Raw genomic sequence first — 24,528 nt, 5'->3', positions numbered from 1 at the left:
CTAAACCAGAGACTTTGGTTTCCCTCAACCAACACGGATTCCTCAGGCATGCAAGCAAAGAGACACAAGCCCAGCAAGTGAAGACCTGGATTTTCAGGCACCTCCACCAAAATCCATGCAACCACTCTACCTTCCTTCCTTTCCTCTGTCTCCTTACTCCAGTCTACTTCTACAAAGTGTCCAAACTAGACCCGTGTAACTCCTATGAGCCTGGTCTTCCTTTCTTCTTCTCTTGGCAGAGATGGCTGCTGCAGGGCTGCTCCACATCTCCCTGGGATATCTGTTGCCATCCATACAATAAAAGTCACTGTACAAGTCTCTTGGAAGGCAGAAAAGCTACTTAGGAACCACAGAATGAGTTCAGATGCCCTCATCTCACCAACTCATGGCAACAGCTACACGTGCCAGAGCTATTCTTTGTGTGCAGCAATTGCTGTTACAACACAAAGCTCTTGACTTGGTGAGAAACATCGCACTGGGGAAAGAACCTGAACAGCTTCCTGTGGGCTCAGGACATCCTCAAGGCTTAGTCGTCCTCCTTAACCCACCCTTCTGGTCTCTTTTCATAAGAATAAGAGTAGGAAAAATCAGATGATTCGGATGATTCAGATTCCTGTGGCTGTGAATAAGTTGTGGGCACCTGGATCATAGGCATAAAAATATGTTTCCTCTAGGGGCACGAAAATAACAGCACATACAAATGAGAGGCCACCTTCCAGCAGAAAACAGACCAGGAATGCCTGGTCCTTGCTTTGGGATCTCCAGGAGTATTTGGAAATGCTTGTGGATCTCCAAGAGTAACAGATGTCAGCTCCACGCAAAAGGCAGAAAGGAAGGAGAAGATCCTACCTGCTAAAACTTGGACTGGTCAACCTAAAGAGTCCTCTTCTAGAAGGAGGACAGGAAGATGCAGTTTTTGAAGTTCCTCATAGATGTATTCTGCTGATGCTGTACCAGGAGAACCAAGTGATTTTCCATTTAGAGAGAGATGTAGGTTCAGCTCTCTCAGAGCTACCTGGCTTCAAAACCATCACAAAGGAGGAAGCAAATAATAGAATCATAGAATGTTCCGAGTTGAACGTGACCACAAGGATCATGGAGTCCAACTCCTGTCCCTACACAGGACAAGTGAGGTAGAATCATAGAATCATTACGGTGGGAAAAGCCCTCTAAGCTCACCCAATCCAACCCCACCATGCCTGCTAAACCATGTCCTGAATTGCCACACCTACATGTTTTTTTGACCCCTTCCAGGGATGGAGACTCCACCACTGCCCTGGGCAGCCTCTTCCAATGCTTCACCACTCTTTCAGAGAGGAAATTGTTCCTAATATCCAATCTGACCCTCCCCTGGCGCAACTTGAGGCTGTTTCCTCTCATCCTGATGCTTATTACTTGGTTGAAGACACCTCACCACAACCTTCTTTTAGGTAGTGTGGTAGTTTAGGTAGTGTGGAATCAATCAACCTTTGACCTGAACCCTTAATTCTAGCCAAATCCAGCACCACAACAAAACTGCACGTGGGTTCCTAAAATCCCCATGAAGTCAGTTCAAAGGAATTTACCTATTACACAACGGGACGATGACCTAAATGCCACAGAAGTAGGTTTGCTCTGGCTTTCACCCTAAATCCTAAAAGCAGGTCTTAGGCAAGTGATTCCAAGCACAGCTCCAAAGAACGCAGTAGAGCAGGGTTGGGTTTGCAGAAGTTAGAAGCTGGGGTTTGCAGCACTCCAGCAAATTCATAGAATCATAGAACAGTTTGTCTTGGAAGGGACCTTAAAGATCATCCAGTTCCAACCCCTCTGCCATGGGCAGGGACACCTCCCACTAGATAAGGCTGCCCAAGGCCCCATCCTAGCTGTGCCCAGCAGAAGACAATGTGTGGTTTGCCTTTGCCAATATGACACTGGGATGCACGGTAAGATCTCCAGCCCAGGGGCTGTAACACCTGCAAGCATGTCACCGTGACAAGCTCAACGTGTTTCAGATGAGGGCTCGTTTACCCAGCGCAGATAAACAGCAAGATGGAAAGAAAAAGGGGACTCATTATGTCAAGGAGAAAAGCGAGGCCACGTGAAAGGTCTGCTCCTACAATGCACAGAGCTGACTACATAAGGTGCTTTTGTGCTGCTGCCACACAGGGAAAGCCCCATGGAGATTGATGGTGGAAGAGAGGCCACACCAGGGATTGACAGTCTGTGCCCGAGTTAGAGAAGAAGGGTTTGCTTCTCCTGGTTCTGCTTCTCAGAGCTCACTGACATCCAGAGCAGTAGGACCAGCAGGGAGGGAGGGGATTCTGACCCTCTGCTCCGCTCTGTGAGACCCCGCCTAGAGTTCTGTGTCCAGTTCTGGAGATCTCAGCACAGGGAGGACATGGAGCTGTTGGAGCGAGTGCAGAGGAGGCCACAGAGATGATCTGAGGGCTGGAGCACCTCCTGTCCAAGGCCAGGCTGAAAGAGTTGGGGTTGTTCAGCCTGAAGAAGAGAAGGCTGCGGGGAGACTTTAGAGCAGCTTCCAGGACTGAAAGGGGCTCCAGGAAAGCTGAGGAGGGGCTCTTGATTGGGGAGTGCAGGGACAGGACAAGGGGAACGGTTTGGAGCTGAAAGAGAAGAGATTGAGATGAGGTCTTGGGGAGAAATCAGCAAACTGATGGTGGAAAGCAGGGACAGGGCTGCAGGTCTGGACTTTGGAGCTGCTCACAACTTCCTAGAAGTAGCCAATATTCCACTTTAAGATGGGAGATGCTTCCTCTATGGAAACAGTTAACCAAAAGTGACCACCTCCCCAAATTACCCCTCTCCTGCCCTGGTTGGGCAAAGAATCACAAAAACAGTCTTTGCAAATGAAAGGATGTCACCAACAATGTAACCAACTCCAACACCCACTTCTCCTCAGGGGAACAACCCATAGGATGCCCAAGTTACCACCAGCTCTGCATTAAAGAGGATACAATGACTGGGCTGAGCTGGAGGTCTGTGTGGAGGAATGCTGGGGCTTGTAGCGGCAGCTTCCCTGAACATCACAGATCCTCCTCTGCCTCCACAACTGGCCTTGCCTGGGGTCTGTGGTTCCCACCCTGAGCACCATCGTAGCAAGATGTGCTCATAGGTTTGGGTTATTTGGTATTGCAGACAACAAAGCAGACCCTCCTCAGGATGACCTCTGCCAGCCACTGGCTGTGCAGGAGGAGAAAGAAGGGAAATGGGGTGTTCGTTTGCTCAGCAAGCAGTTCCTGGAACCCAGCCTGCTGCTTGCCAGCTCTCTGTCACCTCTGAGGAATGCAGGGAGGATCCAGACCAATTTCCTCCTCAGAACCCTTCTTTCCCTCAGCAGCTTGTCCATGCACTGCCTCCAGCCTTCTCTGCCCCAGCCTCTCCTTCCAGCTCCCCACCCTGTCAGCCCCATCAGTCCACCCAGTCGCTCTCTGCTCCCTCTCCTGCTTCCACCACCCCAACTTTCCTCTTGGCCCTCTCCCCTTGCCCCTCGCCCACCTCTCCTGGCTTCCAGCTTTCCTCAACCCCTTCCCTTTTCCTTTCTTTTTCTCCTCTGCCCATCAACTGCTCCCACTCCTCCTCCTCAGGCTCCTTTTCACGTTGCTCTCAAGCTGTGCTCAAGTCCTTCTAGATCACCTCCAGTCATCCATGCTACACACTGTCCAGTAAATCCTAGTACTTAATTTAAAATCCAGGACCTTGGGAAGCCTGGGCAGGAGGAAAGGGCACTGCTGGTTCCAACCATGCTCACAACAAGGCTATATTTGACAATACAGCCCTCCATGGGACACCAAGGTTTGAGTGGCTGCTGAACGGCCATCAACGCTGCTGAACCGTCTTCTGCTCACTCCTACAGTGCCAACACTATTTCTCAATCATCTGCAGAACTGTGGAGTAACTTCCCAATGGCAACGGTATAGTGGGAAGAGCACCTCCACCACAACACAGGCAAGCAGATGACAGGAGAGGACAAGGGGGAGCCCAAGAAGATTCTTGTCCCATCTTGTGAGTATGATCCCCACTGCTAACCCAGTCCCTTGCCACCAAAACGAATCAGGCTTTGTTCAAACGTGGGGGAATCACTCACAGTTCTTTGTAGTTGGCATCATAAAGAGTCGCCCACTTGTTCTGTTGATGTGGTTGCCACTTTATAGACTGGTAGTTGGGATCCAAGTACGAGCCATTCAAGCTGTCGTTATCTTGAATCAGGCCTGCAATGAGGGGAAAAGACCTGTTTCAACCACTCTGACAGAAGGTCCAGCTGGGTAAGAGCACAAGGAAGCCACTGGCGTTGCCAGTGCCTGTGTGGACAGCTGAAGCTTGCGGTGGCCACGTGCCCCCCACCCAAACGCGGTGCCCGAGCTGGCAGCAGGGGTTTGCATGCTGGGGGAATGAAGGAGAGGAAGGATGATGGGTTCAAAACCACATACCTGGTGAGAGTGCTCCCGGCTGGTGCCAGGGAGGTGTTTGGACTCTGTCAGGGTTGAGTGGCACAGACCCCATACCTGGCTCCTGCTTTATCAGCCCGTTGAGCATCTGTGCATTGAGGGTGTTGGGGGGGGACTCGGAGTGTTTCCGCTTCTTGGCAGGGTGAACCGGGAGGCTGCAAAGACCCGCGGGATAGGATGGCTGAGCAGGAGAGCAAGAGCTGGGGAGGTAACAACCCCCAGCTCCCAAAAAAGCTGAGATCTCACATTAAACCCAAAACCTTCATACAGGGAGGTACAGGCTCCTTCTCCCACCAGCCTCTGCCCACCCATCCTGCAACTGCCAAGCTCTGTGCCAGAGCACTGAGCCACAGCTCTGCTTTCTTCTCTGTTCCCATCACCCAACTGCGAGCCACACATGGAAGAACCCTGCCCCACACTTCACAGAATCATAGAATGATTTGGAGAGGGACCTTAAAGATCATCCAGTTCCAACCCCCTGCCATGGGTAGGGACACCTCCCACTGGATCAGGGGCTCCAAGCCCCATTCAACCTGGCCTTCAACACCTCCAGGGATGGGGCAGCCACCACAGCTCTGGGCAACCTGGGCCAAGTCCTCCACACCCTCACAGCAAAACATTTCTCCCTAAGATCTCATCTCTATCTCCCCTCTTTCAGCTCCAAACCGTTCCCCTCATCTGTCCCTATACTCCCTGATCAAGAGCCCCTCCCCAGCTTTCCTGGAGCCCCTTTCAGTCCTGGAAGCTGCTCTAAAGTCTCCCCACAGCCTTCTCTTCTCTGTGCTGAACAACCCTAGCTCTCTCAGCCTGGCCTCATACAGAAGGTGCTCCAGTCCTTGGCTCATCTCCATGACCTCCTCTGGCCTGCTCCAATAGCTTCATGTCCTTCCTGTGCTGAAGACACTTGAAGTCATCTCCACCTCGACGCCTCCCCAGCTTGCTCCCACAGAGCCAGGGCACGCTCCTCAACTTGCAGTTCAACCCAATAGTTTTGTTTACGCCTCGTGCAAGCCTCCAGCTCCCATTCCCTCATTCCCCCTTCCCCAAATCCCCACAGAAAGTCCTGCCACTCTGAGGCCTTACTCTGCTCCATGTTGCTGGAGTAGCTGGTGCAGCATCTGCGACTGCTGCGCGTGGTGGAGGTCAGGAGGTGCCATGCCCTGGCCGATGCCGTAGGGTGGCATCAGAGGCTCAGCCTTCATGTACATGTCCCGCTGGAGGCTGGGGTAGTGAGGGGCGTGCTGTGGCTGGTGAGGGTGAGGAGGAGGCGCTGGTGGACCCTGGAGGTGAGGGGGTGGAGGTGGAGGCGGAGGAGGTGGTGGAGGGTGCTCCAGGCGAGAAGGGGGAGTCATGTGGCACATGTTTTCAGGGGTCATGGTCCGGAGGAGGTGAGGATCTTCAAAGAGAGAAAAATTAATAGATATTAGAGCAGCAGGTAAGGCTATGCACCATGTGTCCTAGGCCCAGGTCCAGCAAACACAGCTCTCCTCTCTCTCTGAACCATCCCAGGCCTGGTTATTGTTGTTAACCCACAGTTACCTTCATGAAACCTGGTTACCTTAATGAATCCATGCCTGTTCTGCTCAGTCTCAGCACAGCCACGTCCCCTCAGCCACCCCATCTGCCTTGCAACAGCCACCTTGCCCTGCACTGCCTTCTCCTCCTAGGTTTCTTGATGGTCTCGGCATCCTACAGACACCACCAGGGCTGCTCATCATGAGAACCAGAGCAGTGCTTTCTATCTCTTGTCAGCTTCAGACACAGGCTGTCCAAGTGGGATCTGCAGAGCAGGGTCCTGGCTGCCCAGCTGATGAAGAGACACACAACACTACAAACCTCAGTGTCTTGTGCTTTACATCATCTGAGAAGAGGTGAGACTGGAAGGGGAGGAAGTAGGCAAGGCCCAGCATCCTGAAGCTCCGAGAAGCAAAACTCAAAGGGCAACCAGGTCCCCAGGCTGAGGGTCAACAGAGAAGATTCCCACAAACTTTCCTGCTATCTGCTAACCATGGATGCTCTGCAGTGAAAAATACCTCTTTTGGAATTCCCAGGCCGCTTTTGTGGTAGCTTTCATTCTCCCTTCAAACAAAAGCCATCAACCACAAAATTCCTGTAGCACCAAGGAACTGCAAGCTGCCCAGGGCACTGGTGGAGTCTCCTTCCCCGGAGAGATTCAAAAACCACGTGGCCGTGGCACTCAGGGCCATGGTTTAGTTGGCACGGTGGGGTTGGGATGACGGTTGGACTGGATGAACTTAGAGGGCTTTTCCAACCTCAATGATTCCAAGATTCTGTGCATAGACCAAGAAAGCACAGTTGGGGGCAAAGGTCCAACAGTCAGCAACTATGTCTGGAAATGCAGAGCAGGAGAGAAAGCACTTGAACTTGGCCTAATTGTACAGATTCTGGGCGTGGCCCAAGCGAAGTGCCCAGCAATACGCCTTTGTGGCAAAGATCACCCATTTCATGCTGTGGGCCACAAGAGACTGAACTCTTGCCCACTGATAGAGCCTGGAGAAGCCAAGGGTGGGATTCACCCCACAGAGCACTGGTCAGCTGAGAGCTTGGGATTGTGGGTCAGAGCGCTGCCTGGTCTCTACAGCCCCTGGAGGGAGATGTCCCAAGGATGCCCAACTCCAGCTTGGGCCAGAGGCACCGAAGAAGGCTTGTCACTGCGTTAAAGCACAACCGCGTGAGGACATTTATTGTGTTCTCCTCCAAGGAGAGCAGAGACAGGCATGGAACCAACCAGAGAAAGGAAGAGACAACTCAAGGACCTGAATGCCTCCAGCTCATCGGCATGACCAGTGAGGACTTCAGTGGGGACACTTCTTGCTCATTTAAATTTAAACCAGAAGAAAACTTTGATCTCTACATTTAAATAAACAAAACAGGACATTCAAATGCTATCCAACCTTTCTCCTCCTCTCTTTGGAATTGGATACTAAAGCCACACCACATTTAGGGTTGATTTGACTACATCACTGCCAAAAGAAGTGCCTGGTGTGTGGAGCTAATCCACCTCCCTTTCTGCAGCTGCTTAGGCTTCCAGCTGTCCATGAGCTGAGAAAAACAGGACCTCAAAGAATGTGCAGATTTTCCCAGGAAAACATGAGTGAACATCCTGGAATCATAGAATGGTTTGGGTTGGAAGGGACCTCAAAGCCCATCCAGTTCTAATTGGCAGGGACACCTCCCACTGGATCAGGGGCTCCGAGCCCCATCCAACCTGGCCTTCAACACCTCCAGGGATGGGGCAGCCACCACTGCTCTGGGCAACCTGGGCCAGGGCCTCCCCACCCTCATAGCAGAACATTTCTTCCTGAGATCTCACCTCAATCTCCCCTCTTTCAGCTCCAAACCGTTCCCCATGTCCCATCCCTGCACTCCCTGATCAAGAGCCCAAATGTAGAAGAGGGCATTGAAAATTGAAACTGAGGCATTAACAGGCAGCTCTGCTGGGTTTCAGTCAAAACTCGGTAGCAAGGCAGATGCAGATGCCCAGCTGAAAGACATCACCTGAGAGAAACTGGAACTGAAAGGCTCAGGTAGTCACAAAACATGCAGCTGAGCCGCTTCCTCAGAACAGGAGCTTTGCCTGATGGTGGGAAATGTCCCCGCTGCTCACCAGCCCCACAAAACCTCCACCAACCTTTCTTCCAACAGGACAAAGCTCAGCTGTTTTCCTAACCTTTGCCTAATGGCTGGAGGTGTGTCTGCATTAGCTTGCACCTACAGGTGCCCCCACCAAGGTCCCTGCAGAAACACAGGACTGACTCCTGGGGCATTTGGCTCTGCGATATGAGGAAACTGAGGGGTGGGAAGGGACAGTAACTTTGCACATGTTTTAAGTGCAAAACAAAGCTTCTCCGCAGCCTGCTGTGGAAATCATAAAATCATTGAGGTTGGAAATGACCTCCAAGATCAGTCCAACCGTCAAATCTGATAAAGCTAAGCACCAAGGTTGGGGAAAATGCATCCGAGGACTAGCAAGCCTGTTACAGACCATGGAGACGCACACAGGGACACTAGGGAAGGGCTTTGCCAGGCTGCTCTCCTAAGCCGGTGCCACCAGCCAGCCTTGAGTCACTGGTCTGGATGGACTTTGGTCTCAGAACAACCAGTTACCGGCTGACTAATGAAGTCAGAGCAGTCGACCAGGAATTAGAAAACTCCTCCCATTGCAAGGTCTAGAAAAGCAAAATGTATTTAGGCAGAGCCCTTCTACAGAGAGCTACAGGGCAGGGCTGCTTCCACCTGGTCTGCTTCCTCCAAAGGCTTTCTGCTGCCCACCAAGATCTCTCAGTGCCCTTTTCCAGCACACATCAAAGTGGATTCCTCTGCCTATGTCCACCAGCAGGGTCCTGCTCCTGGGAGCTCCTTGTAGAGCTGTCTCAGGGTCAGCCTAGTCAAGCACTGCGGCTCCAGGGAGGAGGGCAGGTCTCCATCCTGAGAAGTCGGGAGTTCAGGACTGAAGAGCAGCCTTGCTTTCATGCAGTGCCTGGGGCTGGCTGGTGACATCCCTGGGACAGAGGATCTCTCTGCTTTTCAGCTGGGTAGTGATGGTACCGGGCACGACAACCCCCCTGCCCAGCTCTGCTCCTGCCATCCTGACAGCTTCCACCCACGGAACTCAGAGCAAAGACCAGGACAGCTCAACAACACAACCTGCCAGGCAGCTTTGGCTACTGCTCAACTCAGCTGAACGACACAGCTTCCAACAGTCCCAGAGCAATCAAGCACACACAGAAGGACAGCAGCTTTGGGTATGGGAGAGGAGCCTTGAGTCCTCCCCTGTGGAACACTGCAAGGAATGCGTCTTGACAACATCCTAAAAGTGAACATCCTGACCCTGCAGCATGGTCAGCCTCAGCACTGGTGGCTTGGAGAGACCTTGTGCAGCTCTCAAGGGACAACTCATGCATGAGAACATGCCCTCACAGCAGACACTGCATCTTCACCTTCCCAGCAGACCTGGGATCTGCTGCCCAAAAGCAAAAGCTGGGAAGCCCATGGGATGGATTCTGCCTCGTGACCCGTATGAACCTGAGCACCACCAGAGAACATCGCAATTCCTACAGGCTTCTAACCAGGGTGGGGGCAGCGGGCGATGCATTTGCCAGACACAGGAGCTAGGCTCCGTGCTCTCAGATCCAGGGAAAAAACAGGTCTGGGAATCTGACCCTTCCCTTGCAAGGAAGGAACTGCTTTGCGGGTGCTCTCCAGAACGTCCTCTCCTCCCCAAGCAGAGGTGCTGCTGCTCTGCCAGCCCGTCGAAGCAGCTCTCCCTGTGGTGAGCAACCTGGCCTCTTTGTTATATTTAAGGAAGGGCCAGGAGGAATTCCAGGGATTTTTTTTAGCAAGATAAACAGAACTCTTGACCTCTTCCATCAGAAAAAAAAAGAGCAGGCGCTGTTCCTGGTGGGACTGGGCTGGGGCCTGGGGAAGAGGGTGCTGCTGCTGAGGGGGAAGGGAGACCAGAAGCAACCTTCCTTCCTCACCGAAGTTTCTTCCACCAAAGAGCAGTGAAGATCACCAGAGGAACCTTCACCTTGGTGGCTTCGCCGAGGGGAGCTGGGAGGGCTTGGCAGTGCCCATGCCTGCGCCAAGGAGGACCCAGCCCACTCTGGAGGGGGAGCAAAGCCCCCCAGGACCAGCTAGTCACACTGGAAGGGAGGAAAAGGCTGGGACGGAACTTACTGCTGAATGGTGGATTCATATCTGTCTCCCCAAGAAGGTCTCCATTGCAGGGACGCACTCACACTCCTCGCCTTTGGCTCCCCAGCGGCAGAGGGCAGGACAAGGAGGCTCCAAAGCTCCACATCCCACCCTGTGGTGGAGACAAATCCCACTGCCACTCGCTCCCCGTGGCAAGTGGATTCCCACCTTGCCTTCGCTCCCGTTCCCTCGCTCGTTCTCCCCCCTGGAGCAGAACAATAGGCGAAAGTCGAGGGATATTTACTAACTGATAATCTCCCCACGTATTGCAGCCGCCTGTTTTCTCCCGTCTGATAAAGATTTCAGAGCCAACCACTTTCCCAGAACAAAGAGGGGGAGGATGTTGGCTTTGGATTATGATTTTTCCCCCCCTTTTTGCTCTCTTTTGAGCACTTACCATTCACCTGCTGAGGGGAATAGGCTTCCGATCCTGAGTCCGGGGGAGAGTCGGGTAAAGTGCTGCAAAGCAACAGGAAAAGAGAAGAGAAAGTCATTTTAACCCAACTTCCAGCACAACCAGTAGGTTCAGGTTGAGCAAAGCAACCTCCAGGCTCCAGGTGGAATTCCCAGCTGCGCTCGGAGAAGATCCCTGCCACCAGTGTGTCCAGCTCAGCCATAGCTGTCACTGCTCCTCACAGAAGTTCCCTGGACCGGGGACAATCATAGAATAAAATAGAATAGAATCATTTGGTTGGAAAAGACTTTTAGATCATCAAGTCCAACCATGTCTGTCCACTACTAAGCCAGATCGCACCGCACCTCATCTGCCCGGCTTTTAACCCCCCCAGTGATGGGGACTCCACCTCTCAGCCCTCTGCCAGTGTCTGAGAATACTTGTGGTGAAGAAATTTTTCCTGATGGCTAACCTGAACCTGTCCTGGTGCAACTTGGAGCAATTTGGTGGACCTCAAGTTAAAAGAACCCAAACAGAAATGTACTCCATCTCCAGGAAGACCATGTACTTCACCACCAGTGAATGGGAGGCTCAGGGGAAGCTGGCTGGGACCTGCCGCCCACAAGCAAAGGCTGGGAAGCCGACAGGATGGAGTTTGCCTGATACAAACCTGAGCACCACCACAACTACTGGCTGTATCACCCTGGCTCTACTCCAGCATCAACGTGAGCAGGATTTGGCCCCAACTGCAAAATGCAACTGAATAAAAAGGGAGTTCTCAGCTGCCTTCTCCAGCAGACCCACAGGTCAGGGAGATAGTGTGAACATCCCCACTACATGGGAAGGGTTTGTTGGTATCCAACACGTAAGACGTTGTTCCTATGGGAAAAGCGTGATACAATGGGGAAAAGGTATCCTGTGATGCTGAAGAAATGCTGCCACCAAAGGAGATTTTGCTTATCATAGAATCACAGAATGGTTTGGGTTGGAAGGGACCTTAAGCATGACCTAACTCCAACCTCCTACCATGGGCAGGGACACTTCCCACTCGATCATACATCCAACCTGACCTTCAACCCCTCCAGGGATGGGGCAGCCACCACTGCTCTGGGCAACCTGGACCAGGGCCTCCCCACCCTCATTGTGAAGAATTTCTTCCTCATGTCCAATCTAAATCTTCTCCCTTCCAATTTACAGCCACCCTCCTTCATCCTATCACTCCAGGCCCTTGTAAAAAGTCCCTCTCCAGCTTTCCTGGAGGCCCTTTCAGTCCTAGAAGCTGCTCTAAGGTCTCCCTTCTCCAGGCCTTCTCTTCTCCAGGCTGAACAACACCAACTCTCCCAGCCTGTCCTCACACAGGAGGTGCTCCAGCCCCCACATCATCTCCGTGGCCTCCTCTGGACCTGTTCCAGATCCTTCTTACGCTGGGGTTTCCAGAACTGGACTGAGGGCTCCAGGTGGGTCTCGCAGAGCAGAGGGGCAGAATCCCTTCCCTCCCTTCTGGTCCCACTGCTCTGGATGCAGCCCAGGACATGGGTGGTTTCTGGGCTGCAAGTGCACGTTGCCAGCTCATGGCAAGCTTCTCATCAATGAGCACCCCAACTTCTTCTCCACAGGGCAAGCTGTAGCTTGCCTCTTCTGGAAGATCTTTCCAAGTTCAGCCAAAGGGCCAACGTCATCCCCATGGAGCTGTTTATGGCTGAATCATTGGTTCAGTGTGCCTGGAGGCCCCCAAATCTGGGAATGGCTATGCCGTACTTGCTGGGAACACTAGAGGGCACAAGGCAGAGGGAGAAAAGCCAGACAGGGGCTTGCAGAGATGAGCAGTCTGGGGCCATTCTGGCCTCCTTATCCCTTACCACCACTGGAGAATGCACAAAGCTTGGCTTTGTGCAGACCACATCAGGGCCACCCATTGCTTGTGCTACAGAGAAAGGCTGGACCACAGCACAGCTCCTCGTGGTATGACTGTTACCAACCGTCAAGGCCTCCTGCTGCTGAATGTGCTGCTGCACACTTTGATTTTCATCTGTCCAACTTCAGATCATCTTCTTGTTTCACTCTGACAGCGTGGACCAGAGGGGATGCTTGAGGAGGAAGGGATCGGCCATGTTCATAGAACCATCCAGTTCCACCCCCTGCTCTGGATGCAGCCCAGACACAGGTGGTTTCTGAGCTGTAAGTGCACGTTGCCGGCTCAAGTCAAGCTTCTCATCCACCACGTTCTTCCCTTTCGGGTCTCGAGACAGTAAAGCTTTAACTGTGCCAGCTCCTCTCTCATGCCAGCTCCTACCACAGACACCACACCAGGCCCATTCCCTCTCAGCGTCCCATGTTTGCCGAAGTGCTCCCTACTAAGATGGTCTCTGCCTGGACCCTTTGGCCACTGCAGATGGCAGCTGCCATGTCACTGTGCTCTGCCAGCCTGCCAAGGTTGTTCCCTTCCTGCCTATCCCGCGCGAGGCCGCCCCAGGGAGCAGGAACCATATCTTTCCTGCTCCCAGGACTAATTGTTCAGTTGAGTCCATCAGCAGTACTAAAATCTGGTCATCCTCTTCCCTTCCACCAGAGCTCACCGCAAAGGAGTACAAATCCAGCTCAGATACCACCTTTTTCTTCACTTGAGTGGAGTACCTACAACATCATGCCAAGAGAAGCACACCTCACTGCCCAGTTTAGTCAGCATCTTCCCCCGGGACAGTCATGGGAACATCCTGGAGACTGAATCTTGTCTTGTTCTTCCTTCTTAAAAAAAATACAAGGCTACAATGTTCTCCCATCACACCCTTGTAGCTGTTCAGGACGGATTTCCTGGTGACCCAGTGCGAAGAGCACACATCTATCAAACAACCTTTCAAGAAGCTTCAGGACCTCCACTTGTTAAAAACCATCTCTCTCTGAAGCAAGGGCTTCATACATGATCAGCACTGCCAGCAGTTAAAGCACTGTGGGACAAACTACGCCAGCCCCACCAACCTGGAGGAGCACTTGTCCCACCATTCGCCCTTGTTCTGCCACCCCAACCCCACTTACCCAGGTGCATAGGAGGCCTTGGGCTCTGATTTGATTGGAGGGACCACGCTGCTTAGGCAGTGGCCACCAAGGTAGCCCTTGGGCACCACCATGCCATTGTTGTTATTGCAGTTGAGGTGAGCACCGTAGCTGGGTCCACAAGGATTGGCCAGAAGAGGACCATGACGAATTGGGATCTGGCTGCCCGGGGGAGGAAGGTGAAGGGAACTGCTGGAAGCAGGGTTGGTCACATTGGTGATGGAGCTGGCAAGAGGCGCGTTGACGGTGGTTGAGCTGGAGGGCTGGGGGTGTGCATAGCTGGTTGAAGCAGGGATGTCAGGGAAACAGCTGGGAGAAAGAAGGGGACAACCTCAGCGGAGGGACAGGTAGATGGTACTTTCTGCCAACCCCTGTCCTCCCCAGCCATGCAGCAATGAGGATGGAACCACTCAGTTCTCCAGGGCACTCAGGAAGCAGAAGAACAGGCAGCATTGTGGTGGCACCAGCAGGAGCGTACAACGAGCCAGCTCGGTCACCTGGGATGGTAGGACTGATGCAACCCCACGGGTGTAAAAAAACACTTGTAAAGGCCAGAAGCACCCAGGACAGCGACCTCAAAGCTTGAAAAGACAGCAAGATCTTCTCACCACACCTCAGCTTCCAGAGTAGGACAGAGAAGCTCTTTTGTTACGTCAGTCTCAAAGATTCTGCTCCCACCCTGTGGCCCAGACCACCCTGACTGCTCTCCAGGTCTGTTCCCCGCCTCTTTGCCAAGGTTGGTGCACACTTCCCTCCTCCACGCTCATGTTGGTGTTGGGGATTGAATCCTTCCCACCAAGCCCCTGATGCTCGCTTTCCTATTGAAGTCCTTTGTTGTGCCCTCAGGAGAAGAAAGAGAGTGGACAGAAGAGACTGGGGAAGTCCAAAGGCAAGAAGCCAGGAAGAGACAGGAGTAAGAACTGGAAATGAGTAAAGGAGGGTTCCAGAAGGGACAGAGACACAGCCAGGATGCACAGGGGTTTTCAAGTGATTCCTTGAACTGCAGGGCTGGAAATTGCTCAACATCTCTCCACAGAAACCAACAGCAAACACGGAGCAAAGGAAGCACTTACATATCTGGTGAGTCCTCCTTGCTGATGTACTCTTCCAGGATGCTGGTGTCGATGTTAGATGGTTCCAGAGCACCATTAATGTCATGGCCTGGGAGGGGAGAGGAGATGGAAACATGAACCATGAGAAGGACATGAAGGGTCCTTGTTTTGCAGATCAGAAACACCACCAGACCTTTGTAGAGTCAAGAAACTGATCTGAGAAGACCACCATATCCATCTGCATCCCAGTGTAGAACCAGACAGAGAGAGAGTGTGTGGGACAAGACAGGGTGGTGACACCACTTACAATGTTGGACACAGGGGTGGGGTTCACCTACAGCAATTTGCGAGCCCCACTCAGGCTGTGGGACACACGGGCTTCCTAGAGCCAGGCTCAGGACATGTGGGAGAAGGGAGATCATTGAGTCAGGCCTGAGCTATGTGAGACACGTGGCTCCACAGAGCACAAGAGCCAGGTCTTCCCCAACCACCACCAACTTGGCACTGATGTGGCCTGCAACAGCTTGGTCAGTGAAGCCGCAAGAGCTGCTGGCCTTGCTGGGGATGATGGTGGCCACTGGAGAGAGCGGTCCCTGGAGAGGCAGGGCCGTAAGCATGTGCTCTGGGAAAGCTGGTTGCTTCCCTTTAGACCCTTGCCTCTACTTTGCAGAAGGCACTGGAGTTTTTCCACCGCTGCCATGACAGCTCTGATCAGCTCCTGACCCTGCAGGAGCTTCTCCTCTCCCACCAGGCAAGCGGTGGACTTCCCTCTCCTTTCTCCTGGAGAGCTCCTCCTCCCCCCTCTCCTGTTCTGGGGAAGCTGGGTTTTGTTGACAGAAAGTGCTTCCTTTATCTGTCTCTCTGAAGTGGGAGTCTCCAGCCCTCTGGGGTTGGTGCCAGCCCTCAGTGCCAAAGCCACTGCCAAGAAAGTGGAAGACCCAGCTCCCCCCACCTCCCTGAGCTCAGATAACGAAGATGTCCTTTCCTGAAAGGCCCTGTGGCTCCACATTAAAGTGCTCACATCCCTCAGCCAGAAGAAGACCTAACCCTTACTTCTCCCTGCAGACCTTGTGCCGGGGAAAGGTCACCCACTGAACCGCAAAGCCCAGCCTGGGGGGTTTCAGCCCGTCCTTGGCCAATGGCGGCTCTCCCCTTGGCAAATCCCTTTCATACCAAGACAAGCAAATCGGCAGAAATAAATCCAGCCAGGAATTCTGCCAAACGGACATAGTGTGGGTGTGGACGGAGGGATCTCTCCCTTAGTAACCCTGGTGAGAGAGGAAAAAACCTGGGGAGCCGTTCACTTGTGAGACACCTCACCCTTCGTGCACCCTGGGCTCCAGGCAGAGCCCAGGACCTGGAGAAGAAGGTGATGATGCTCTTCCATGCAAATTCTTGCTATGAAAGGAGGCATCTGGAGCAGGGAGATGCGATGCTGCTGCCAGGCTAAGATCGTGGTGAGAAGAGGACAGGGCAGGCAGAACCTGAGGTCCTGAGCTGCACCAGCACCTTGCTCATATAGTTGCAAAACCCAGGGCAGCACAAGGGTAGTCCTTTTTGGCAACCACATCCTCTCCTGCAGTCAGAGTGATGCGGGAGCAACCACGCTGTTCTGGAGTCCTCAGCACAGGGAGGACATGGAGCTGTTGGAGCGAGTGCAGATGAGGCCACAGAGATGATCCAAGGGCTGGAGCACCTCCTGTCCAAGGCCAGGCTGAGAGAGTTTGGGTTGTTCAGGGTGGAGAAGAGAAGGCTGTGGGGAGAGCTTAGAGCAGCTTCCAGGACCGAAAGGGGCTCCAGGAAAGCTGGGGAGGGGCTCTGGATCAGGGAGTGCAGGGACAGGACAAGGGGAAGGGTTTGAAACTGAAAGAGGGAAGACTGAGATGAGATCTTGGGGAGAACTGTTTTGCTCTGAGGGTGGAAAGGTTGCCCAGATCAGTGGTGGCTGTCGCATCCCTGGAGGTGTTCCAGACCAGGTTGGATGGGGCTTGGAGCTTGGAGCAACCAGAGATGATTGTGTCCATGGCAGGGGGTGGGCCTGGATGGGCTTTGAGGTCCCTTTCAACCCAAACTATTCTGTGATTCTGATATAGTTGCAGACTCGAGGGCAGCAAGGGGGCACTCCTTCATGGCAGCTACATCTTCTCCTTAAGTTGCAAATGATGTGGTAGCAACCATGCCATTGTCCTGCTTCAAGTTACAGCTGACTGGAAGAGCTCATGGATGGCCAGTACCATAGGTGCTTGTGTCCCTCACTCATCTCCAAGGACTTCAGCTTTCACCTGCTCCCAACACTTCATCACTCATGGCTCCACCAAGCTACCTGCTCTACAAGCAGCCACTCCTCAGCTGCCGTGACCCCTTAACATGGGCTGAAACCCTTCCGCTGGGGGTGAGCACTGCCCCTATCTCTGCTGCCTCCTCCCTGGACAAAGAGGCTGTGCTATAAATCACATGATGTCTTTGGCAAACATCACGAGAAGTATCAGAAAACTTGTCTTCATCCCACGTTCCTGGGTTGGGACCCAGATTCAAAGAAGCAAAAGAGACACTTGACCACTTTTGCTGCCTTTCCACAACCTACTCAGCCCATGCAAGAAAGATCTGACCCCAGTGGGTTTCCCTCATACCTATAAACTCCAGGAGCTTCTCCATGGTGGAAGAGGAGCCCAGAACATATCCAGAAAGGACAGGAGGCCCTCAAGAGAGAGCGGTGTCCTAGGCTTTCCCGTTTCTCTGCTCCCTTGTCTTAAAAGTCACCTTCAGAAGCTGAGTCCCATGCGAAAGGTGAGATAAGCACCGTGATGTGAGGGGTGTGTCTGCTGGGCTGCTGTGGAGTTGAGAGGTGATAACAACCGTGGTGGGGTCTGGCTGCGCATGTGCGATGGGAAGGGGCTGCCCACCGAAAATAAAGGACATTCCTCTGCTTGGAGACGGGTACTTGGCACCAAGCAGGGTGAAATGGGGATGTCAAGGCAGTGGGTCTCGCAAGCCTGCCCAAGGAATGTCCCACCGTCTGTAGCTTCCACACAGGCTGGGCTGTCACCAAAAGCCAGCTTAGGTGATTAATTAAAAGCTAATACTTCTCCATAGAGTCACAAGCTCCTAAGGACGCTAACAATGCTCCCTCCCCCTCCAAAGTGGGGATTAGGAGGAAGCCATCGAGGAGGGATCTTGGGAAGCTCAACACCCACACAGCTGTGCACGAGACAGACTCCCACAGGCTCTCCTTGTCCCAGCAAAAGAGAGATAGAGGAGCCCAGCGAAGCTCTGCCACCACGATTCACCCTCTCATGGTGGGAAGAACTGCAGCAAACCATCACATCTCCTGTCTATGGCCCTGCCTTTCCACCACTCCAAAGAGTATGGAAGAGCTCTTGTCACCAGTAACCCCTTCGATGTCCCCAAATCTCAGCAGGATGAATCCTGCCTTCCATCCCAGAGCAACAACCCCGGAGAGATGATACAGCACCTGCAGAGCTGCCAGAAGAGCTCTGTCTTGCAAACCAGTTTATTAATGCTCAGTGTACAACGAGCATCCCAGGGCAGGCGGACACCAAGACCAAGTCCTTCAGCCACTTCTAACACAATGACCTCCCTGGACAAACACAGAGACTCCTCAGGGCAAACTCTTCCAGGACAAACTATTTCACAACTCCTTCAGTCAGTGCTGCTGCAAAGAAACCTCCAAACCCATCAGGTCCCTATGTCCTGTCCTCCTCTTGGCCCCTGCATTGCCACCCCACTCTCACACCATGTCACCTCTCCATCTGCTCTGCTTTCTACCTCTTCCCTCACAAAAGAGATGAGCAGATCCTCCAAAACTAAACTTTGCCTGAAGAACAAGATGTTAAACCCACAGCACCCTCCTTGCGAGCAGAGCCGGGTGAGCAGAGGCCCCCGTACGTGTGAGAATGTCAGGAATCCCAATGTTTGGACTGGTTTTCTCTGCCTTCTCCAAACCTTCAAACGCGATCGCCATCCAAACAGAGGTGCTTCCCGTGCTGCTGTCTTCTCCCTCCCCTGCTCCCATGGTTCTGGGGGTGCCCTAGTTTGTCCCTCCTGGGGACATCCAGCTTAAGAACTTGCTCCCTGTCCCATTTCCACGTGCTCTGCGGCATCCCATGAGAGATAGGAAAGAGTTAACGGCAACTGGCCCCCACGAGTCGTCATATTTACAGGTCTGAGAGATTAAAAGCAGAATTTACCTCGAGTGATAGGCTGATAAGTTTATGGTATTTCTATTTATAACAGGCCCTCCCCCACCTACTCTTGCTCTGTTGCCTGTCTTCTAATCACCCATAATCCTGCCTGGGTCACCTGGGGGTGGGAGGAAGGCAAAGAGCTGAAGAACTTCATCCTGGGATCCGCTAACAAGAACCAGATGTGAGAAGCTGGAGATGACAATGAGGTTAACGGTTCACAGGGGCTGGGGAACATCAGCAAAGAGTGGGGGGACACCAGGGATGAGGAGGAAGAGGAGAGGTTGTGCCAAGCCCAGAGCCTCCCTGTGGCACTGAAGCCACAAACGTGGGGGTGAATTTTTGTTCTGGGTTTCAGGGATGCACTAGGGGTTGGAATTAGAAATGAAGCACCATGTTCCAAAAGCTGGTGAGAAGAGGTCTGCAGCTAAGAGGAACGGAAAACCAGAGACCCTGGTAAGTGTGCCCCACATCTCCAGTCCATGCCATCTCATCCCTGCCTGGTTCCCAAAATGGACAGGTACAAGTGATGGCTGCTCTGACAGTCAGACTCATGGAATGGCTTGGGTTGGAACGGAGCTCAAAGCCCATCCAGTTCCAGCACCTGCCATAGGCAGGGACACCTCCCACTGGATCAGGGGCTCCAAGCCCCATCCAACCTGGCCTTCAACACCTCCAGGGATGAGGCAGCCACCACTGCTCTGGGCAACCTGGGCCAGCGCCTCCCCACCCTCACAGCAAAACATTTCTCCCCAAGATCTCAGCTCCATCTCTCCTCTTTCAGCTCAAAACCGTTCCTCTCGTCCTGTCCCTGCACTCCCTGATCAAGAGCCCCTCCCCAGCTTTCCTGGAGCCCCTTTCAGTCCTGGAAGCTGCTCTAGGGTCTCCCCACAGCCTTCTCTTCTCCAGGCTGAACAAGGCCAAATCTCCCAGCCTGGCCTCATATGGGAGGTGCTCCAGCTCTCACATCATCTCTGTGGTCTCCTCTGGACTTGCTCCAACAGCTTCATATCCTCCCTGTGACAGTCAGACTTGTTTCTCCACAACACTTGCTTGAAGAGCGGTAGATGTCACCAGCTTAGCACTGTCCCGTGTTCCCTTCAGACAGGACAAGGAGCACCACAGCAGCCAAGCCTCCTGCCCCACTGCCAGCACAGCTGGGATGGGGACAAGCATCTGTGGTTCCAGGGTTTGGAGGAGCCAAAAGCATGTGCTGCATGAGGATCAAGTGACGCGCTGGGCAGTGCCTGGTGTGCAGCACAGCCAGGCGAGGGAGCTTGCTTTGAAGTCCTTGACCCACAGACAGACCAGGTCCATCAGCTCTCTGTGTACAAACCTTCACCTGGAACCTGGTGCAAAGGGCAGGTGACTCTTTCTCATCTACAGCAGAGTGGGGAGCCATCAGACACAGCACAGCAGAGAGAGGAGGCTTGTGGACATACAATCACAGAATCATTAGGGTTGGAAAAGGCCGCTAAGCTCATCCAGTCCAATCATCAGCCCAACCCTACTGTGCAGAATAAACCATGTCCCAAAAAGCCATGTCTATGCATTTGTTGAACTGCTCCAGGAATGGAGACTCCACCACTGCCCTGGGCAGCCTCTTCCAGCACTTCACCACTCTTTCAGTAAAGAAACTGTTCCCAATATCCAATCTAAACCTCCCCTCGTGCAACTTGAGGCCACATCCTGTCACTTGGGAGAAGAGCCCAGCATCCACCTCACCCTCCTCTGGGAGCTGCAGAGAGCGATGAAGTCTCCCTTCAGCCTTCTCTTCTCCAGACTAAACAGCCCCAGGTCCCTCAGTGCAGGTGGCTGGAGAGCACATAGCTTTTGGGACAGTCCTCCAGCTGGTCACTGCAACCAGGAAAACATATCCCCCTGCCCAAAGAGCTCCACTTAGTGCTCTCCCTGGAGGGGAAACCGAGGCACAGAGCACCCTGCAGACAAAACTACTGCTGAACAGGGAGGCAATAACAAAATATCCAGCAGGTGGAACAGCAGCAGGAGACCCCAGGAGCTCCTGGCTGATGGTCCCATATGGCAAAGTGCAGCATTCCCTCTTCCAGTGGCTCTCCAGCATGCACTGGGACGAATGCTGAGTGTTGGTGGGATACAGGGCTGAGGAGGACCAACGCACCCACCCTCAGCAAATGCTGCTGGGCATCAAATCCCACCAGCTATGACCTTGGATGCCATAGCATCATCTATGAAGTTTGGAAGCGGGGTGGCTGGTGTCCCAGTGAGGTGCAGAGCCCCAGCACGGCGCTGAGCATGTTCCTGTGGCCGCTCGCGAGGGGTTGTGCAATCGGCAGCCAGGCTGCCGCATCGGCACATTCCCAGGGCCTTGCGCTGCTTAGCACCCTCTTCTGCTTCCTCCTCTGTTTATCCTTTGGCCCTGGCGGATTGGCTGCCGGCCTGGCCACGAGCACGAGGAATCCGTGCCACAGCTGCCTAACCAAACACTGCCTAAGCCTGGGGAGCTGCAGGGCTGATGCTCAGCTCCAGCTCCGCTTCTCCATCAGCAAGAGCCTGGCTGAAGCCTGAAAAGCACCCAACGTGACAGCCCTGCCTGCTCCTGCATCTCTTCCATGCCTGCCCTGCCTGGAATGTGACATGATGAGAGGCCATCACAAAATCCTGTCCCTGCCCAGAGATCTGGGCTACGCATCTGCCAGCTGGGAAGCTCCAGCCATGGGGACAGAGGTCTCTGCAAAAGGGACAGCGAGATGATGTCCCCACCATTCCATGTGCCCAACATGGGTCTTGTCCAGAGTGTACAGAGGGGCAGAAACATCTCCCCATCACTCCATGTGCCCAACCTTGAGCTTCCCAGAGCGTACAGAGGGGTGGAAACATCTCCCCAGTACTCCACATGCCCAACCCTGAGCTGCCCAGAGGGGTAGAAACATTCCCCATCACCCCATGTGCCCAACGCTTGGCTTACCAGAGCATACAGAGGGGTGGAAACATCCCCGTCAGTGGGAGGGACAGCGACCTCGCAGCCCCTGCCTCCCCCCAGATATCAGCCCAGCATTCCTCCTTAATTAATGCTCTTTATTACCTGACTGTAACGATAACCAGTCCCTCCCAGCAGAAGTGTCTCCTGTAACCTGAGTGGGACGCCAACCCAGACCACCACCCCCATCTCCCCAAAAGTGCTCCAGGACCACCCCAGAGCCAAGCCTCGCTTGTCTGAGACACTGAAAGGGGCCCTCAGCTCCCCTCCCTGAACCACACCACAGTTCCTCCATGGATGAGCCATGGTGAGCCCTTCCTCACGCCAACCACTCTATCATCTTCCTTCAGCCCTTCTAGGACTGCCTGTTTGCGTCTGTGCAGGTGTCAGCGTGAGGAGCTTCTTGGTGTCAACTGCTTGACTTCAGGCATCTTCATTTGATCCAATGCTGATGGAGCTACACTGAGCTACCCCAGCTGGTTCCTCACTCCTAAACACTCTTAATGAGCAGTTTTGGTTGCATCAGGACACCCTTCTCCTGCACACATGCAAACACAGCTTGTGTCCCTTCTCATCAGAAAAGGTAGGACTGTCCCAGCCAAGGCTACCACCCTGTGTCTCACCCTGGGGGCAGTCCCTTGTGTCCCATCACCAAGGACAGCCCTGCCCCTTCAGAGCAGCCTATGCAACCCCCATTCATGCTGGAGCAGAAAACCCAAGAGCCAAAGTCACACTAGAAACACAGCCAAGACTGAGCTCTGGGTGTCCACAGGGCAAGATCATGGGGAGAACACCAAACTCAGAGCTAAGGATATGAGGGTTCATGGGAATTTGGGAACCTGTGTGCTCCTGGAAGCCTAATATGAGTGTCAGATACCTGAAAGGAAGTAATGGAGCAACTGAGAGGAACTTTGAACATGGATGCACACCTCCGCCCAACACCTTCTCCATGGAGAGGCCAAGAGTGTCCCCAGTCCACCTCTACCTGACTCCATACTCCACGACACCTTTCTTTCACTATCACTGCTCCCAGGCAGCATCTGCGCTCTCACATCAAACCCCACTGCAAACCTCGTTCTGCTGAGAGAAGAAACTATCCCATGCCAGCTAGGACAGGATATGGAGAAAGTAGTGCATCAGGAATGGAGAGAGATGGAATTATCCAAGATCCCGCATTTACCATAGCAAGTAAAAGGTGTCACAGGGTCTCCAGTGGCCAAACAGCTGAACAGCAAACCAACACCAGTGGAAAAACACTTCAACCATGCTGCTGTAAAGGGCGGTGAACAACCACCAGCCTGCACAGTGTCTGGAGTCAACAGCACCATCCACAGCAGCATCTCCACATCCTTTGGAAAGCTCCCTTCTACTTTCACCCAGGCCCACAACTCCCCATCTGAGATGCCCAGAAGAACAGATCTGACATAAGCACCTTCAGATAAGCTGGAAAGTGTCCCTAACCCATAACCATGTCCTGGCTCACAACAACTCTCACTCACACCTGCTGTGCAGTGTTGTATCCATAGAATCATGGAATGGTTTGGGTTGGAAGGGACCTCAAAGCCCATCCAGTTCCACCCCCTGCCAGGGGCAGGGACACCTCCCCCTGGATCAAGGGCTCCCAGCCCCATCCAACCTAGCCTTCAACACCTCCAGGGATGGGACAGCCACCACTGCTCTGGGCAACCTGGGCCAGGGCCTCCCCACTCTCACAGCAAAACATTTCCTCCCAAGATCTCATCTCAGTCTCCCCTCTTTAAGCTTTCATTCCTGACATCTTAGCTGGAAGGGGATGTGAGCCAGTATAGACATACATAAAGAGAGATAATGCCCTCTTTCCATTTCCCAGGTCTCAGGAAGACCTCAGGAAAGACAAAACATGAGGAGAGAGACATCCCAAGACAGAAGAAGTGTGAGGAGCCAGAGGATATCAACCTGCTGCAGCACAGAAAGGCATGGGCACGTCCCTCATGGACTCCTGCAGGAAAAGGCAGGCAGCTCCATGCAGAAGAGATGACCAAGCCCCATCCTCCTTCCCAAACCTTCCCGAGCCCTCCTCTTTCTACTCCCTCTGTCCTATGGTCTTCTCTGGCCTCTCCACCAGCCACCTCCCAGGACCTTCTCCTCTTTCCCTCTTCCAGCCCCTCTCGAATATCTCCATCTCCCACATCCCTTCATCCCATCCCTCCCTGAGGACAGTCCAGAGGGATAACGGCCGAGCTCCTTCTCCTTCCGGCTCTCCACCCTTGTCCTGGCCTTTCCTCCGCCTTTGCCAGCTGTGAACCTTGGCATGGATAGAGCCATTGTCCTCTGGGCATCAGGGCCGAGGAGGAGGAGGGGAAGGTGTGAGAGGGGACACAGTGGAGCGTTTGTGTTGTGTCCCCACAGCAGTCAATGCCCTGCTTGTCCATTCATGCACTAAGATGGCAGGAACAGCAGCACCCACACAAGCATCGCCATTTGGCGGGGTCCAAGGTGCCTGCCCAGGGGGGCACATTGCCCTGTTTGTTTGGAGGCCAAAGAGGCAGAAGACAACGCCTTTATCTCCCTCTCTGGACTGAGGGTGCTGAAGGGCTGGCAGGGGCAACAACCGGATCAGAGAAGGCCACTTCATCTGGCATCCTCTGAGCTCAGGACCCACGCACGAGGCTCACCCTGAGACCCTTGCACACCCATTCTCCAACCCAAGGGAAGACAGAAAAGGGAA

General features: G+C 53.5%; 1 protein-coding gene across 7 annotated transcripts in view; it reads right to left on the bottom strand.

Moving 5' to 3' along the window:
• The window catches only part of MYRF (myelin regulatory factor), a 64,268-nt gene that overhangs the window by 20,640 nt on the left and 19,100 nt on the right, over window positions 1-24,528 (bottom strand). For 5 of the 7 annotated variants that reach the window (XM_054067973.1, XM_054067978.1, XM_054067977.1 and 2 more), the window contains exons 2-7: window positions 14,682-14,769; window positions 13,591-13,917; window positions 10,561-10,622; window positions 5,529-5,841; window positions 4,428-4,600; window positions 4,085-4,208 (exon numbers count right to left, since the gene is read on the bottom strand). In XM_054067973.1, the coding sequence (XP_053923948.1) occupies window positions 4,085-4,208; window positions 4,428-4,600; window positions 5,529-5,841; window positions 10,561-10,622; window positions 13,591-13,917; window positions 14,682-14,769 (1,087 nt within the window). Of the gene's footprint in view, window positions 1-4,084; window positions 4,209-4,427; window positions 4,601-5,528; window positions 5,842-10,145; window positions 10,361-10,560; window positions 10,623-13,590; window positions 13,918-14,681; window positions 14,770-24,528 lie in introns of those variants that run through there. The other 2 variants (XM_054067976.1, XM_054067980.1) reach the window with 2 other exon arrangements.

This window comes from Cuculus canorus, chromosome 5, assembly GCF_017976375.1.
Source record: "Cuculus canorus isolate bCucCan1 chromosome 5, bCucCan1.pri, whole genome shotgun sequence".
Taxonomy (NCBI): Eukaryota; Metazoa; Chordata; class Aves; order Cuculiformes; family Cuculidae; genus Cuculus; species Cuculus canorus.
The sequence above is the reverse complement of the archived record's forward strand: the minus strand, read 5'-3'. Positions and strand labels throughout refer to the sequence as shown.